At 41.6% G+C, this 17,071-nt stretch overlaps 1 protein-coding gene across 16 annotated transcripts in view; it reads left to right on the top strand.

Annotated features, from left to right (window-relative positions):
* LOC132397252 (focal adhesion kinase 1) overlaps positions 1 to 17,071 on the top strand; it is a 545,830-nt gene that overhangs the window by 280,279 nt on the left and 248,480 nt on the right. For 15 of the 16 annotated variants that reach the window (XM_059975823.1, XM_059975834.1, XM_059975802.1 and 12 more), the window contains one exon: positions 7,011 to 7,177. In XM_059975823.1, coding sequence (XP_059831806.1) covers positions 7,011 to 7,177 — 167 coding nt within the window. Of the gene's footprint in view, positions 1 to 7,010; positions 7,182 to 17,071 lie in introns of those variants that run through there. The other variant, XM_059975878.1, reaches the window with a different exon arrangement.

Below are 17,071 nucleotides of genomic sequence, written 5' to 3' on the forward strand. Positions count from 1 at the left end.
TGATGCGTTCTTCGATCAATCCGATAATAATGTTCCCAAAAATCGCAGAAATGTATTCTAACCTTTGTTAGCAACTATCTTGAAATGATGAAACTTGTGATACTAAAACTACTGATTATGAATGTACTTCAGTGGAGCTTAATTAGGCTATTTCAAATGTAATTAACCAAAGTTAAGCTGTCAACAAAAGATATGACACCTAACTGCTAAGGACAGAGCATGAATACATAACTAAACCCTCTCATTTTTACCACACCCCCACCCACATGACTAGCTACCATAATAAATGCGCAACACAGAATACAATGTAGATAGAAAACAGATGTATGGCTCCTATATACCAGCTCCTGAACTATTATACTAAAATAATTACAACTACACAGAAGAATGTATGATGATTCATAAATACACTCAAATAAACAAATCCGTGTTCCATAACTTCAGCATCATCACAAGTAGATATTATACTCTTCATGTGTGTGGATTTGCAACTTGAACTGAAAATCAGCTGTGTTGCTCCAGAATTCTTCATCCAAGATCACTGTGCTTTGGATGCAAATTTAATCAAAAAAAATCAATCAACTCTAATAATTTTTAGAGTTAATTTCTGATTTAGAAATAAAATTGAATGTTATTTTTGTAATTCAGCACATCATGAAGGCAATTGAGCATTCACTTCAAACTGTATACTGTGAAAGGGTGCTGTTGGGTCGTGCAGATTGGTCATATTTATCTGATTGATTAAACATCATGCAAACAGGAACTGCAACCAAATAATGGTTCTGAACTGAAGTTCACAATGAGAGTCCCATGTTGCAGCACTGAACCCAGCAGTTTTGGGTGGCCCTTATCTTAGAAAAGATGTGCTGGTATTGGAGAGAGGCCAGAGAATGATTCCAGAAATGAAAAGGTTAGCGTATGAGCAGTGTTTGATAGCTCTGGGCCAGTACTCACAGGAGTTGAGAAGAATGGTGAAAGGTTTGGCTAAAGTGGATATGAAGAGGATGTTTCTGGTCTTGGGGAGTCTAGGGCCAGAGGACACAGCCTCAGAGTTGATGGACGTCCATTTAGAACAGAGTTGGAAAAAAATTTATTTAGCCAGAGCACGGTGAATCTGTGGATTTCTTTGCCATAAACAGCTGTGCAGGCTAAGTCATTGGGCATATTATAATCAGAGCATCAAAGGTTACAGGGAGAAAGCAGGAAAATGGGGTTGAGAGAGCTAGTAATAAATCAGCCATGATAAATGGTGGAGCAGATTTGATGCATTAATTGGCCTAATTCTGATCTTATGTCTTCTGTCACTAGATCCAAAGTGTTGTCCCTGCACATTAAAGTCATCTGCCCAGTCTCATTCCCTAAGAGGAGATCCAGTTTTGCACTCTCTAGTTGGGACCTCTATGTATCGACTAAGGAAACTTCTGAACTCATTTGACAATTTCTAACCCATCCAGTCATCTTACAGTCTCTTTCAATATGTGAAAAGCTAAAATCACCTATTATCGCAACTTTATTTTTCTTGCAAATGTCTGCTGTCTCTCAAATTGTTCTTCTCTAAGTCCTGCTGACTGTTTGGAGGTCAATAATATAATCCCATTAACGTGGCCACCACTTTCTTATTCCTCAGTTCCACCCATATAGCTTCAGTAAATAAGCCATCAGCCTGTCCTGTCTGAACATCAGTTTGACATTTTACCTGAAAGATAATGCCATGCTCCCCCTTTACTACCTCCCATTCTATCATATCTAATGGGACTCCAGAACTTTGAGCTCCCCCCACCCAATCCCTCCTGCAAACACATCTCACTACTCCATGACTGCAATGTCATAATTCCACATGCTAATCAATGCTCTAACCTAAATTGCCTTACCTGCAATGTTCCTTGCTTTGAAAGAGATGTAACTTAAAACATTAGTCCTACCATTTTCAATCTTTCAGTTCCTGCTTTTGTATTTTAGGCTTAACATCTACTTTCCTCACAACCTTTTTTTTTAACTGATCGGGGAAAAGAGGCTAGACTGCGCAGGTGTGTGACATAGCGCACCAAAGGTTTAAAAAGGAGAGGAATTTTTCAACAGTCTTTTAAATCGAAGCAAGAGGCAGAGAGTGAAGAAGTAAAGGCATCTCGGAGAGAAGTCATTTTTTTAATTGATCGGGGAAAAGAGTCTAGACTGTGCAGCCGCGTGACGTAACGCGCCAAAGGTTTAAAAAAAATACTGCCATATACAGTGGCCATCATTGAGGTGGACTGAGTCAGAATGGGACAGCTTTGGCTCAGCAGGCTTCGGCGTGAACAGGCAGAGGCGAGGGTAGGTTCCAGTAAGTTTTATTTTGTTTGTTTAGAGTAGAGAGAATGCCAGGCAGGATGTTGGAATGCTCCTCTTGCAGGATGTGGAAAGTCAGGGAGACTTCCACATCTTCCCTGACAACATCTGCAAGAAGTACATCCAGCTGCAGCTCCTAACAAACTGTGTTAGGGAACTGGAGCAGGAGCTGGATGACCTCCGGATCATTCAGGAGAATGAGGAGTTTATAGATAGTAGCTACAGGGAGGCAGTTACGCCAAAGGAGCAGCGCATAGGTAATTGGGTTACCATCAGACGTGGGAAGGGGAAAGGGCAGGCAAAGCAGGCCTCCCCTGTGGCCATTCCCCTCAACAACAAGTGTACCAATTTGGATACTGTTGGGGGGGGGGGGGGATGACTTACCTGGGACAAGCTGCGGAAGCTGGATCTCTGGCACTGAGTCTGGTTCTGCAGTGCAGAAGGGAGGTGGGGAGAAGAGGAGAGTGGTAATGATAGGGGACTCAATAGTTAGAGGTACAGACTGGAGGTTCTGTGGTCGCAACAGAGACTCCCGGATGGTTTGTTGCCTCCTGGGTGCCAGGGTCAGGGATGATCACGTGCACAGCATTCTGAAATGGGAGGGTGAGCAGCCAGATGTCATGGTATACATCAGTACCAATGACATAGGAAGAAAGAGTGAGGAGGTCCTGAAGAGTGAATATAGAGAGCTTGATAGGAAGTTAAAAAGCAGGACTTCAAGTATGGTAATCTCAGGATTGCTACCTGTGCCACGTGCCAGTGAGGGTATAAATAGGATGCTCTGGAGGATGAACACATGGCTGAGGAACTGGTGTAGGGGGCAGGGTTTCAGATTTCAGAATCATTGGGACCTCTTCTGGGGCAGGTGGGACCTGCACAAGAGAGACAGGTTACACCTGAACTACAGGGGGACCAATATCCTTGCAGGGAGGTTTGTTAGTTCTATTGGGGGGGGGGGGAAGTTAAACTAAATTTGCAGGGGGATGGGAACCAGAATGCCAGAGTAGATAGTGGAGCAGGGGTGAAAATAAATGATGTTAAAGTTTCATGCAAAGTCACAAATAGAAGGGTTATGTGTGGTGGTAGTAATCTTCTGAGGTGTGTCTATTTCACTGCGAGGAGTATTGTGGAGAAGGCTGATGAGCTGAAGGCGTGGATTGACATGTGGAATTATGACATTGTAGCCATTAGTGAAACTTGGCTACAGGAGGGGCAGGACTGGCAGCTTAATGTTCCAGGGTTCCGATGTTTCAGATGTGATAGAGGCAGAGGGATGAAGGGTGGTGGGGGGTAGCATTGCTAGTCAGGGAAAATGGTACAGCAGTGCAGACAGATTAGAGGGCTTGTCTACCGAGGGCACATGGGTGGAGCTGAGAAACAGAAAAGGTATGCCACATTAATGGGATTGTATTATAGACCACCCAGTAGTCAGCGAGAATTGGAGGAGCAAATTTGCAGAGAGATAGCAGACAATTGCAGGAAACATAAAGTTGTGATAGTAGGGGATTTTAATATCAATATTAAATATTAGATCTCCTATTAGGAAACAAGTTAGGACAGGTGATGGAAGTGTGTATAGGGGAACACTTTGGTTCCAGTGATCATAACACCATTAGTTTCAACTTGATTATGGATAAAGATAGATCTGGTCCTCGGGTTGAGGTTCTAATATGGAAAAAGGCCAAATTTGTAGAAATGAGAAAGGATCGGAAAAGCATGGATTGGGACAGGTTGCTCTCTGGCAAGGATGTCATTGGTAAGTGGGAGGCCTTCAAAGAAGAAATTTTGAGAGTGCAGAGTTTTTATGTTCCTGTCAAGATTAAAGGCAAAGTGAATAAGAATAAGGAACCTTGGTTCTCTAGGGATATTGGAACTCTGATAAAGAAGAAGAGAGAGATGTATGACATGTATAGGAAACAGGGAGCAAATAAGGTACTTGAGGAGTATAAAAAGTGCAAAAAAAAACTTAAGAAATAAATCAGGAGGGCTAAAAGAGGACATGAGGTAGCTTTGGCAGTCAAGATGAAGGATAATCCAAAGAGCTTCTACAGGTATATTAAGAGCAAAAGGATAGTAAGGGATGAAATTAGTCCTCTTGAAGATCAGAGTGGTCGGCTATGGAACCGACAGAAATGAGGGAGATCTTAAATGGGTTTTTTGTGTCTATATTTACTAAGGAAACTGGCATGGAGTCAATGGACATAAGACAAACAAGTAGTGAGGTCATGGAACCTATACAGATTGAAGAGGAGGAGGGGCTTGCTATCTTGAGGCAAATCACAGTAGATAAATCCCCAGGACCTGACAGGGTATTCCCTCGGACCTTGAAGGAGACTAGTGTTGAACTTGCAGGGGTTCTGGCAGATATATTTAAAATGTCGGTATCTCCGAGTGAGGTGCCGGAGGATTGGAGGATAGCTCATGTTGTTCCGTTGTTTAAAAAAGGCTCCAAAAGTAATCCGGGAAATTATAGGCTGGTAAATTTGATGTCAGTAGTAGGTAAATTACTGGAAGGAATACTAAGAGATAGGATCTACAGGTATTTAGGTAGACAGGAACTTATTAGGGAGAGTCAGAACGGCTCTGTGCGTGGTAGGTCACGTTTAACAAATCTATTAGAGTTTTTTGAGGAGGTTTCAAGGAAAGTGGATGAAGGGAAGGCAGTGGATGTTGTCTACATGGACTTCAGTAAGGCCTTTGACAAGGTCCCACATGGGAGGTTAGTTAGGAAGATTCAGTTGCTAGGTATACATGGTGAGGTAGTAAATTGGATTAGACGTTGGCTCAATGGGAGAAGTCAGAGAGTGGTAGTGGAGGATTGCTTCTCTGAGTGGAGGCCTGTGATTAGTGGTGTGCCACAGTGATCAATGCTGGGTCCATTGTTATTTGTCATCTATATCAATGATCTGGATGATAATGTGGTAAATTGGATCAGCAAATTTGCTGATGATACAAAGATTAGAGGTGTAGTGGATAGTGAGGAAGGTTTTCAAAGCTTGCAGAGGGATCTGGACCAGCTGGAAAAATGGGCTGAAAAATGGCAGATGGAGTTTAATACAGACAAGTGTGAGGTATTGCACTTTGGAAGGAAAAAACAAGGTAGAACATACAAGGTAAATGGTAGGGCACTGAGGAATGCAGTAGAACACAGGGATCTGGGAGTACAGATACATAATTCCCTAAAATTGGTGTCACAGGTAGATAGGATAGTAAAGAGAGCTTTTGGTACATTGGCCTTTATAAATCAAAGTATTGAGTATAAGAGTTGAAATGTTTTGGTGAGGTTGTATAAGGCATTGGTGAGGTTGAATTTGGAGCATTGTGTGCAGTTTTGGTCACTGAATTACAGGAAGGATATTAATAAGGTTGAAAGAGTACAGAGAAGGTTTACAAGGATGTTGCTGGGACTTGAGAAACTGAGTTACAGAGAAAGGTTGAATATCTTAGGACTTTATTCCCTGGAGTGTAGAAGAATGAGGGGAGATTTGATAGAAGTATATAAAATTATGATGGGTGTAGATAGAGTGAATGCAAGCAGGCTTTTTCCACTGAGGCTAGTGGAGAAAAAAACCAGAGGGCATGGGTTAAGGGTGAAGGGGAAAAAGTTTAAAGGGAATATTAGGGGGGGGGGGCTTCTTCACACAGAGGGTGGTGGGAGTGTGCAATGAGCTGCCAGGTGAAGTGGTAAATGTGGGCTCACTTTTAACATTTAAGAAAAACTTGGATAGGTACATGGATGAGAGGTGTATGGAGAGATATGGGCCAGGTGCAGGTCAGTGGGACTAGGCAGAAAAATGGTTCGGCATAGCCAAGAAGGGCCAAAAGGCCTGTTTCTGTGCTGTAATGTTCTATGGTTAACCACTACACTAGATGCCCTGGCACGTTGGTTCCCTGCAACACTAGTTTAAACCCTTTTGGAGCAGCACTAGCAAACCTTCCCACAAGGATATTGGTCCCCCTCTAATTTAGGTCCAAATTGTCCCATCTGTACATGTCCCACCTTCCCAGAAAGAGAGGCCAATGATCCAAAAATCTGAAGCTCTCCTTCCTACACCCTCTCTTTAGCTTTCTTTTAAACTGTACTGTCTTCCTACTTCTGGCTTCATTAGCATGTGGCATGGTTAGCAGTCTTGCTATCACTACCCTGGCGTTCCAGTTGTTTAACTTAACAACTAACTCTCGAAACTCACGGTGCAGGACCTCGTCGCTTTTCCTGTTTATGTCATTGGTACTGACCTGGATCATGACTTCTGGCTGTTTACCCTGTCCCTTAAGAATTCAAAGGACTTGATCTGAGATGTGAATTAGATTTCTGTTTATCACATGTACATGAAACATGCAGTGAAATGTGTCGTTTGCATTAACAATCAACACACCTTGGGAGGTGCTGGGGGCAGCCCGCAACTGTTGCCACATATTCCAGTACTAACGTAGGATGCCCACAATGCTCAGCAGAACAACACAGGACAAAGAAAAATGCAACAAACCAAAATTAAACATAATTTTAAAGCTATATTATGTCACCTCTCAGTTTTGTCTCCTCCACCCTTTACAGCTACTATGTATTTTTGGCAGACACTTTTTTGAGTTAATTTGGTATATAAATAAAACTCAGAGATATAACAGGTACTTCTTTGTCTTAATGGAGCAATTGAATCTAACTGCATATCTGCATTATTTTGTAGGGTATTATTCAGAAGATTGTAGACTCTCATGAAGTAAAGAATGTGGCTTGCTTTGGAATTCGACTCAGCCATATACATTCAGAAGAGGTTCACTGGTTGCATCCAGACATGGGTGTTTCACATGTGCGTGAGAAGTTTGAACAGCATCATCCTTCAGATGAATGGAGGTAAGAAACACTGAGATTCTTCAGAGCTTAATGTTTGGTCTTTATTAATCACTGATTAGTAATCTAATCATGTACATAGAAAGTGGCTAACCCATGGTCTAAAGTGATGTATGATTTTGTTCTCTCCCTATATTTGTCATGTTATCTGACCCTGCAGTCTAATATGGACGCAAGGGGTCAATTGCCTCACTTGTCTGACTCTAACCTTATGTGATATTTTCATTCCTTAACATTTTGCTTTATGTATACACACAATTTCATCAGGTTAAACTATTCTCTCTGATTATTAATTTGTCTCAAACCAATAATTAAAAAGAAGCATCAAGTAAAACATTGAAAACTTAATGAATTGTAAACATAATATTAAGATTTTACAAACTAATTTTGCTGGCCATATTGAAGTATCATATTACTGCAGACGTAAAAAGTGTCACCCTTATTGAAGAAGAGCAGCAAGGATAAGCCAGTTATTTATGGGTTTACGAGTCAACAGTCAGTAAGTTCCTGGAAAAGATTCTAAGGGATAGGATTGGTCAATACTTGGATTTTTTAATCAAAAATGGCAAACAGAGTAGGAGATCCTGTCTGAACAATTTGAATGTTTTGGAAAGATAGCAAAGTAGTTTTTTGTACTTATTATGGACTTTATTAAGTCTTTCACAATGTCTTAGTTGGGAGATTGGTCCAAAAGTTTGGAGTCCATGAGATCCAAAGCAGACTTGGTAATAATGCACAGACAGTAATAGTAGATGGTTGTTTGCGATTGGAAGCCTTTGACAGGGATAAGAACTTGGCATTTTGTTGTATATATGAATAATTTGGATATGGAACTAGAGGTATGAAGAGTAAGTGAACGACATGAAAATTGGTAGTGTTGATAGTGAGGAGAATGGTTGTGGGCAGCAGATAAAGTCGATGAGTTGGTACAATGCACAGAGCAATGGCAGATTTAATCTTGTGTGGCATAATCCTGTGTATGTTTCTGTTCACCATACTGGAATGGGCATAATTGCACTGCAGAGGGTACAGAAATGGTTCAGCAGGATTTTGCTTGTGGTGGATAGTTTCAGTGATGAAGAGAAACTAATATCCAGTTATGTATTTGTTGAAGAAGAGAACTCAGGGAAGTGACATGATAGAGGCAGAAAAATAAAGAAGCATAAATAGGGTAAAAAGTCGTAAACCTTTCTGCTTTGTGGAAGGTCTTTGATGTTTAGTATAGATCTGATAAGCTAAAAGGCTTGCTCTCATGAGGTGGAGGAGCATTTGGGAGGGATGCATTTAGGCCAAAAGGAATATTTAATTATAATCTTGCAGCCATCATGCATGTTTAGTAGACTTAATTGAATACCTGGCCTTTTTTGTGCCAAAAACTGCATGTTCTTAGAAATTGCAAAGCACATCCTCTGAAAGGAAACATGAACATCTGATGCCCGAACAATATCAGGTTGTTGACACTGATTAATGACAAATAGGTTGGATATCCAAAGTAAGACAGCAGTGCCTATCAGTAAACACGAGGAAATCTGCAGATGCTGGAAATTCAAACAACGCACACAGAATGCTGGTGGAACACAGCAGGCCAGGCAGCATCTATAAGGAGAAGCCTATCAGTGATCTGTCAGCTTCCATTATCTTCTGGGGGTTGCTCTTACTTGAGATAAGACAGATAACACCTGGAGAGAAATTTGTCATTGTACTTCAGTGACCTAAAGGGCAATGTGTAGCTCCGAAGCTGCAGGTTCTTCAACTCTGCTCTGGATCAATAGCCAAAATCTTTGGGTATGTTTAATTGATTAACCACAATGCTGTTTTATACATCACAGTAAAACAGCTCTTGGATCTACTGCAATACAGATCCAGTGACCTGGATTTAATTCTTGCTTCCAATGCTGTTTCTGTAGAGTTTTCTCATTCTACCTGTGACTGTGAGTTTTTGGGTGCTCCAGTTTCTGGGTTCTTCCCATGTTGCAAAGAAATGTAGGTTGGTTATGTTAATTGGCTGCTGTTAATTTTTCCTGGATGAGTGGTAGAATCTTGGGGAAAACCGATGAGAACAATGGGAAGTTTTCAATAAAAGGCAGAATTCTTGTAAATATGTGCTGCTGGTTGCCATGGAATTGGTGGGTTGAAAGGCCAGTTTTTTTGCTGTTTGCCCCTCTGACTAATTGTATGCCTTTATTTCCTTGCCCTATTGTGATTAAATTTAAGCAGTGTCTTTGACAAGCACTTTATATTTTGACTCTCTTTGTAATTTGTATCTCATTACTATTCTTTCACATTCGAGAAAGCTCATTTATTTGCTTCTTGAGAATTACTTCACTCTGTTGATGGCTTCTCTCTGAAGCCCTCAAGGCTTAACTAGAGTTTTGTGCATGTTAATATGGCCTATAATTTCGAAGCTTCTTCCAAATCTATTGTAAGGCCTCCACAGAAGAATCTAATCCTTTTTTTCTGTGATTTGATAAATATATTAGATTTAAGAATTCCGGAAGACCTGGAAACAATTTTTGATTAGGTTTCTCAGTGTGCAGTGCTAAATAACGTTTGCTATGTTTCATCATAATTTTTTTTGTTTTGTTATATATATATTTTGAAATCCAGTTAGTACTGCAGCAATGTGAGTTCAGTCAAAACCTATCATTTAATGTCTTCATAGAACTTGCATGTCTCCCTGTGATGTTGTGGGTTTTTGCCCACATCCCATAAGTGTTTGGTAAATTATGATGGGTCTCAGTTGATGGTGAGAGGGTTGGTGTAGTTTGGTGACATGAAAAATCCATTAAATTACAGGAAAATAATTGGAAAGTGGAAATGGTTGTGAAGCTGGGTTAGATACATTGGGTCAAATGGCTTCATGAAATGTCATTAGAAAATAAAAGTTACTTTGCTGCTGTAATGAGTGAAATCTTAAGGATGTTCTTTGCAAAACTGGAAATATACTCAAATTGTAATTTCCACTAATTGTTCAGTATAAAGTTTTTTCTTTGATAACAGTTTTTATGTTAGAAACTGTTCCATTCACAAAAATGCTGAAGTTGCAATATGTTTCAAAGATAATGATAATGAAAGCTTTGACACTCATACTGCTGCAGACTCGAGACTAGTCATTCCAAAGTTTAACTTTGAACAGCTGTTTTGGGCTATGACATGAGGTTAATTTTTTTTTGCTATTTGGAATTTTGATATATAATTTTGTAAGTCTTTCCATTCCAGGATTATTGAATTGTATTAATTTGTTGACCTTCAGTTAATAATCCTAAAATATACATTACTCCTGATAATTTGTTCCAAATTTCAAAGAAAGTTTATTATTGAAGTACATATATACTGTATTTATCATACTGTAGTCTACCCTGAGATGCATTTTCTTGTGGGCATTCGCAGTAGAATAAAGAAATACAATAGAATCAATGAAAAAACTACACAGAAAGACTAACAGGCAGCCAATGTGCAAAAGAAGACAAACTGTCTAAATGCAAAAAAAAGCTAAATAATACTCAGGACATGAGCTGTAGAGTTCTTGAAAGTGAGTCCGCGGGTTGTGGAATCAGTCCAATGTTGAGGTGAGTAAAGGTATCAATGCTAGTTCAGGAGCCTGATGGTTGAAGGGAATGGTTTGGGATCTAAGGCTCCTGTACCTCCGTAGCGATGGCAGCAGGGAGAAGGGAGCATAGCCCTGGATAGTGGGGGTCCTTGACAATGGATGCCACTTTCTTGCGGCAGTGCCTAGTGTACATGTGCTCTGTGGTGGGAGGGTTTTTCTTGTGATGGACTGGGGTATATCCGCTACTTTTTGTAGGCTTTTCCATTTGTGGGAATTGGTGTTTCCATACCAGGCCGTAATATAACCAGTCAGTATAGATTCCTCCTCTGCACCTATAGAAATTTGTTAAAGAGTTTTAGATGACATGCTGAACCTGCGCACGCTTCTAAGAAAATGAAGCCTTCTTTGTAACGACACTTAAATGCTGGTCCCAGGATAGATCCTCTGAAATGATAATGGCGGGGAATTTAAAGTCTTCATCCAGTCATTTAATGAGGCGGAATCATGGACCCCTGTTAACCCCCTCCTCTCTTCCCCCCCCCCCCCCCCATAGTGAACAGTCAGTTCTTTGGTTTTGCAAACATTGGGTGAGTGGCTTTTTTTTTGTGACACTATTCAACCAGATTTTCAATCTCTCTCCTATATGCCAATTTGCCACTACCTTTCATTCAGCAAACAGCAGTGGTGTCATCAGCGAACATAAATATATCATTGGAACTCTACTTAGCCTCACAGTCATAAGCATCAAGTTTAAATTAAAGTTGAGTTTATTGTCATCGAGCTATACACAGGGCCTCACCTGTAACATTGACTTGTCATTCCCCTCCATAGATATTGCCTGACTGCTGAGTTCCTTCAGCATTTTGTGCATGTTGCTCAAGATTTGCAGCGTCTGCAGAATCTTGTGTTCAGATATCATCAAAATTTGCAAGGGCAAAACAGCAGTAGTGAACAAATATCATAAGAAATGGAGAACGAGAAGTAGATTTGCAATGATTAAAAGAAATTAAGAGAAAAGTTTGACAAAAGTCCTTTTCATAATCTTCCAGTTTTCTTTACCTTGCTCTCCAATATAGGCAGTTTGGGAGAGTCAACCAGGAATAAAAGGTTAATTAGCCTAATAGCTTTTGGAAATTACATGACTCAGTAAAACAACCATTTTGCAGAGTAAATGACCTCTGTCTGCAATAGCCATCTCAAGCTTCTAGTTGCATGCCATTTTAACTCTTTCATCTTTCATGCTGACCTCTCATTTCTCAGTCTTCTCTATTGCTTTTGAGAACCTAAGAGCAATTTGAAAGATTGACATCTTGCATTCTGCTTGAGTAGCTTACAACTCAGTGCTATGAATACTAGGGGTGGGTAACCCCCATCCCCAGTATTATCCTCCCCCATGTACAATTTTTCTTCTCTCTTGTGTTCATCCCTTCTATTCCCTTCTCCCAACTGGTTCTATCTTACTATCTATCATTCCCTCCCAGATTGGCTTCAATCACTTACCAGCCCCTGCGCCAGCCCCTCTTCCCTCACCCAGGCCAATCTGCCACCTCATCTCCTCCCAATCTGGTGTCCGTGATCCCCTATCAGCGTCTATCCCAGGGGTCACCAACCTTTTTTGCACCACGGACCAGTTTAATATTGACAATACTCTTGCGGACTGGGCAACTGGGGTGGTGGGGAGGGGTTGTGTTAATCACGAGCGGAATATAGGTGATAAGTCAACTGTAGGTCACTTATAAGTGGCTAATACATTCAATTTTGTTTCTAAAAGGGTTTATCTAATGAATTTAATATTAAACACACCGCATATTTTCCTCGTTTGAACATGTAAAATCATTGCAGCACACCAATATCGCTGAGTCAGTGGGAGCCCTGGCCTTGTTTCCCTGCAACAAGACGGTCCCATAGCGTGCTGATGGGAGACTGTGATACTCGAAGGGTGTTTCTTATGTCCAGTCTATTCCGCAATTTAGCTTTCGTGGCTCTCAGCATTTGCTTCTGTCCCGCTTGCTCACTTTTTTTCTGCTCAAAACACTCAACAGGTTTGTCTTTAAGTGCAGGGTGCTTGGACTCAAGGTGCCGAAGCAGTTTTGAGGGTTTCATTGCCTCATTAGACAGCCTCTGGGCCTGCCACCAGTCGCCTTGGCCAGGTGTGGCTGATCGTGGGTGGGGTGAGAGGCCAAGGTAAGGGCCGGAGGTCCCCGTGCTCGGGCTGCAGCGGTCATAGTCCAGAGAGAGCGACCAGCCGACCGAGGAGTGTGACGGCGCGTGCCTAGCCCCCTCATTGGTAGGTAGGATCTATCAGCCAACAAAAGTTTGGCTCAAGGGATGACTTTCAGTAGATTGTAGTGAGGCAGCTGCTCTACTAATCATGAAACCCTGATCCCGAATTAGGTAATCTGCCAATATTTTAGCACCGGCTTCCCCACGAACATTCAGTGTGGTAAACAGGTTTAGAGGCCATCTGTCTGCGTTCCAGGCCAGTAGCAACGGCACTTCCCGCTGGCCACATGAGGCCACCGGTTACCCGAGGCCAACAAGTGATCCCTGGTGCTAGGTTATCATTGCGTTTAGGTGATGGATGACCTTGCGTGGGTAATGACCTCGTGTGGGTAATGACTTCGTGTGCGTTCAAGTTCAACAGTGGGCATGACAGGGAATGAGGAGAGGTGCAGTTGACTCATATTGTTTCCTCGCAGCACAGTAACACATGCTTTGTGGCCCGATGGTTGGGGACCACTTGTCTGTCCTATCCCTTTCATACTGCTCTATATCGGTAATCTTTCCATTTTCTTCTTAATTCTGATTTAGCTTCTTGACCCAAAACCTTCCTCACTTCTGACCTCCTCTTATGTACAGTTAATCCAATTCTTTCTCTTGTCATTGGTAACCCCTGGGATATTGATAGTGGAGGATTTAGTGATGGTAATACCATGGAATGTCAGGGGACGATAGTTATTATCATTGCCCAACATTGTGTGACACAAATATTACTTGCCACCTGTCAAGCTCAGGCCTGAATCTTGTCCAGTGACATTATCTGGTAATTGACTTATTAATGTCTCATGTCATGAGATACATGGAAAGCTTTGGCTTGCATGCCACCCATAGAGCTCTATGCAAAGCATAAATACATTGAGGTATAATAAAGGGGAATTCAGGAAACTGCAGAATGTGCAATAACCATCGATCATCCCTACTTCTGACCTTACAGTTGAAGGAAGCTCATTGATGAAGCAGCTGAAGAATATTGCATATAAGATCTTAAGGAATTCCTGTGGATGTATCCTATGACTGAGTTAATTGTCCTCTAGCCACCACAACCATTTTCCTTTGTGCTACGTATGATTCCAACCATACCTAATTGAAATTTCCAGCCAAATTACATTGATATCAGCTTAGCAGGGCTTCTTAATGCCATAGTTCATCAAATGCCTCAATATCAAGGGCAACTAAGCTGAAGTTATCTGTGAAGCAGTCCTTTTGTCCATGTGTGGACTAAACCTGTAACGAAGGTCAGAAAATGAGCGACTTTGGTAGAGTCCAGGTTGAGTTGGCTTGAGTATGTTGTACTTAAATGTGCTAATTGTGGGCTTAAAGTTCTATAACAGCATGATCTTAAATGTTGCATAACCATTCAAATTTGTTCAGTGCATTAAAAATATCTGAATATTTTTGAAATTTTGTTATGATGCTGTAGCAAGTGTTATAATGCAATTTGCATGGCAAATATTAGACTAACTTTAATACAAAATATGGAAATTGTGTATTTCTTCTTGTTCTGAAGTTGGATATTTTTTTCCCATTTTCTATATTCCTTATCATCCTGAAATTAGTATTGACATATATGCCCTTGTTTTGGCAGGAGAGGTAAGTTTAGTTAGCCACTTGATTTCTAATTTAATTTAATTGGGCTAGCACAATATTGTGGGCCAAAGGGCCTGGCCTGTAGCTGTGCTGAACTGTTCATCAAACGACTAACAAACGTATATCTTGTGTGTAATGGTGTAATGTATTTTTGGACTTCTTTTGGTAGGGGGTAGAAATAAAGAAACCCTTTAAAATTGTTTTTGCTGATATTTTATTCTATAAAAATGAAAGTATTATCTTATGATAGAATGGATAAGAACTCTGTTGGCATTTTGAAAGTATTATCCAGATAGTCACCAGCATCAACTCAGTTTCTCTAAAACTATCAATGTTTTTCTTTCCGTCATTTATCCATTTCCTTTTGTTAATTTGGTTCAGGTGGTGCATCCTGGAGTTCAACAAATCGGTCTGCAGTTTTTTCTTTCATGCCATCTCCAGCTATCCCTCTAAATTAAAATCAAGAAACTGAAGATGGCAAAATTCTGAAACCAAAATGGATGATGCTGAGAGAACTCAGCAGATCAGGCAGCTTCCATGGAAAGAGAAATTATAATTAATATTTCAGGTTATAAGACCTTTCCACAGATGCTGCCTGATGTTTGAATTGAAAATCTGAAGCAGATAGTTCACTAATGTCTCACGACTTTCTCAGAATGGGTAATAAATGACCCAACCATTGCATTGTATACCAAGTGCTGTCTGGCTCAGTATATGTATTATTTCAGTAATTTTGATATTTCTGTTCTTAATTTTATTGTAATAATGCCCAATGTTCTGCCTTGTAATTTCTTGTTCCACCTAAGCTCCTACAGTGGTTTATATACAATTTTATTTAAATCTCTATGAATGTCTTTCAACCACTCATAATATAAAAAAAAGAATCTGCTTTTCTGCTGTCTATCAAAATGAAAGGCTTCACATTTTCCATGTGGCATTACAGTCCTTTTAATCTGTTAATATCTTCTTCATGCCTCACTGTCAACAAACTTCAATGTTTTATATAGTTTCCTCAGCTACCTTATCAACAGTAGTTATGAACACTTGGGGTCCAAACATAGATCCCTGTGGCAACTGATGAGCCACAACTTTCCAAAATGAAAATCACCATTTTATTTCAACTTGATTTATTGACAATTACAAATCCTCAAACCACACACAATTCACTATCCTGTCCCTGTGCTGTAATTTGTGTCGGATCTTTTTGATGCCTTCTAAATGCTTAAATATGTCACATCCATTGGTTTACTCTATTTGCAACCTCAAACAACTTAACAGATTTGTCAAATGTTAGTATTCCTTCATAGGTCAATGTTGGCTCTGCCCAATCCTATTATCATTTTCTGAGTACTGTGGCGACCCATTTCCTAGTGCACTCGAACCGGCTCACAAATAGCCAGCGCGCCGGCACAAAGGCCAGTCCCAAAAGGGCACCAGGTCTGCTTCACCAACAAAGGGAAAAGCCTGCGCGGGATTGTGAGTATGTGCCCCCTACAGCATCCGTGCCTAGGGAGGGCGGGATCAGGGAGGCTTTAAAGTAAGGCTGTGAAGTTCGAATAAAATCTTCTTTAACTGCAGTTTACCGACTCTGTGTCGTTATTTTAGCGCTGCGTGTAGCACACCACTACAATTGGTGACCCTGACGGTCCAAACGATTTTTGGACCGGAGATGACCGACGCTGCATCTGTTCATGTGGTTTCGTTGAAACTGCCAAGCTTCTGGACGCTGCGACCTCACCTATGGTTCCAGCAAGCAGAAGTCCAATTCCACGTTCGGCAGATAACCTCAGAGGACACACGTTACTACTACGTGGTGAGCTCCCTCAACCAGGATACAGCGGCCCAGGTTGAGGAGTTCGTACAGTCTCCCCCAGCGGATGGCAAGTACACGGAATTCAAAGCCCTGCTCATAAGGACTTTCGGACTCTCACGGCGCGAGTGGGCTGCCCGTTTACTGCACCTGAATGGCTTGGGAGACAGACCTCCATCGGCTTTAATCAATGAGATGTTGTCTCTGGCCGGTGGACACAAACCCTGCCTCATGTTTGAGCAGGCATTCCTGGAGCAGCTGCCCGAGGACATACGCCTACTGCTGTCCGATGCGGATTTCAGCGACCCCCGGAAGGTGGCAGCCCGGGCGGACTTGCTGTGGAACGCCAAGAAGGTGATTGGGGCGTCCATCGCACAGATCACCAGGCCACGCTCCCAGCAGCAAACCAGACCCGGCCCGGCCACATAGCCCGTTAACCCCAGAGGCAGGGGTGAGGAGCACAACAAACAATGGTGTTTCTACCACCAGCAGTGGGGCACAGAAGCCCACTGCTGTAGCCCACCCTGAAAGTTCCCGGTAACCGCCAGGGCCAGCCGCCACTGATGGCTACGGCGGCTGGCCATTGGGATAGCCTCCTGTATGTGTGGGACAAGAGGTCAAGACGCCGTTTTTTGGTCGACACCGGTGCCGAGATCAGCGTCTTACCTCC

Source organism: Hypanus sabinus, chromosome 1 (assembly GCF_030144855.1).
Source record: "Hypanus sabinus isolate sHypSab1 chromosome 1, sHypSab1.hap1, whole genome shotgun sequence".
NCBI lineage: Eukaryota > Metazoa > Chordata > Chondrichthyes > Myliobatiformes > Dasyatidae > Hypanus > Hypanus sabinus.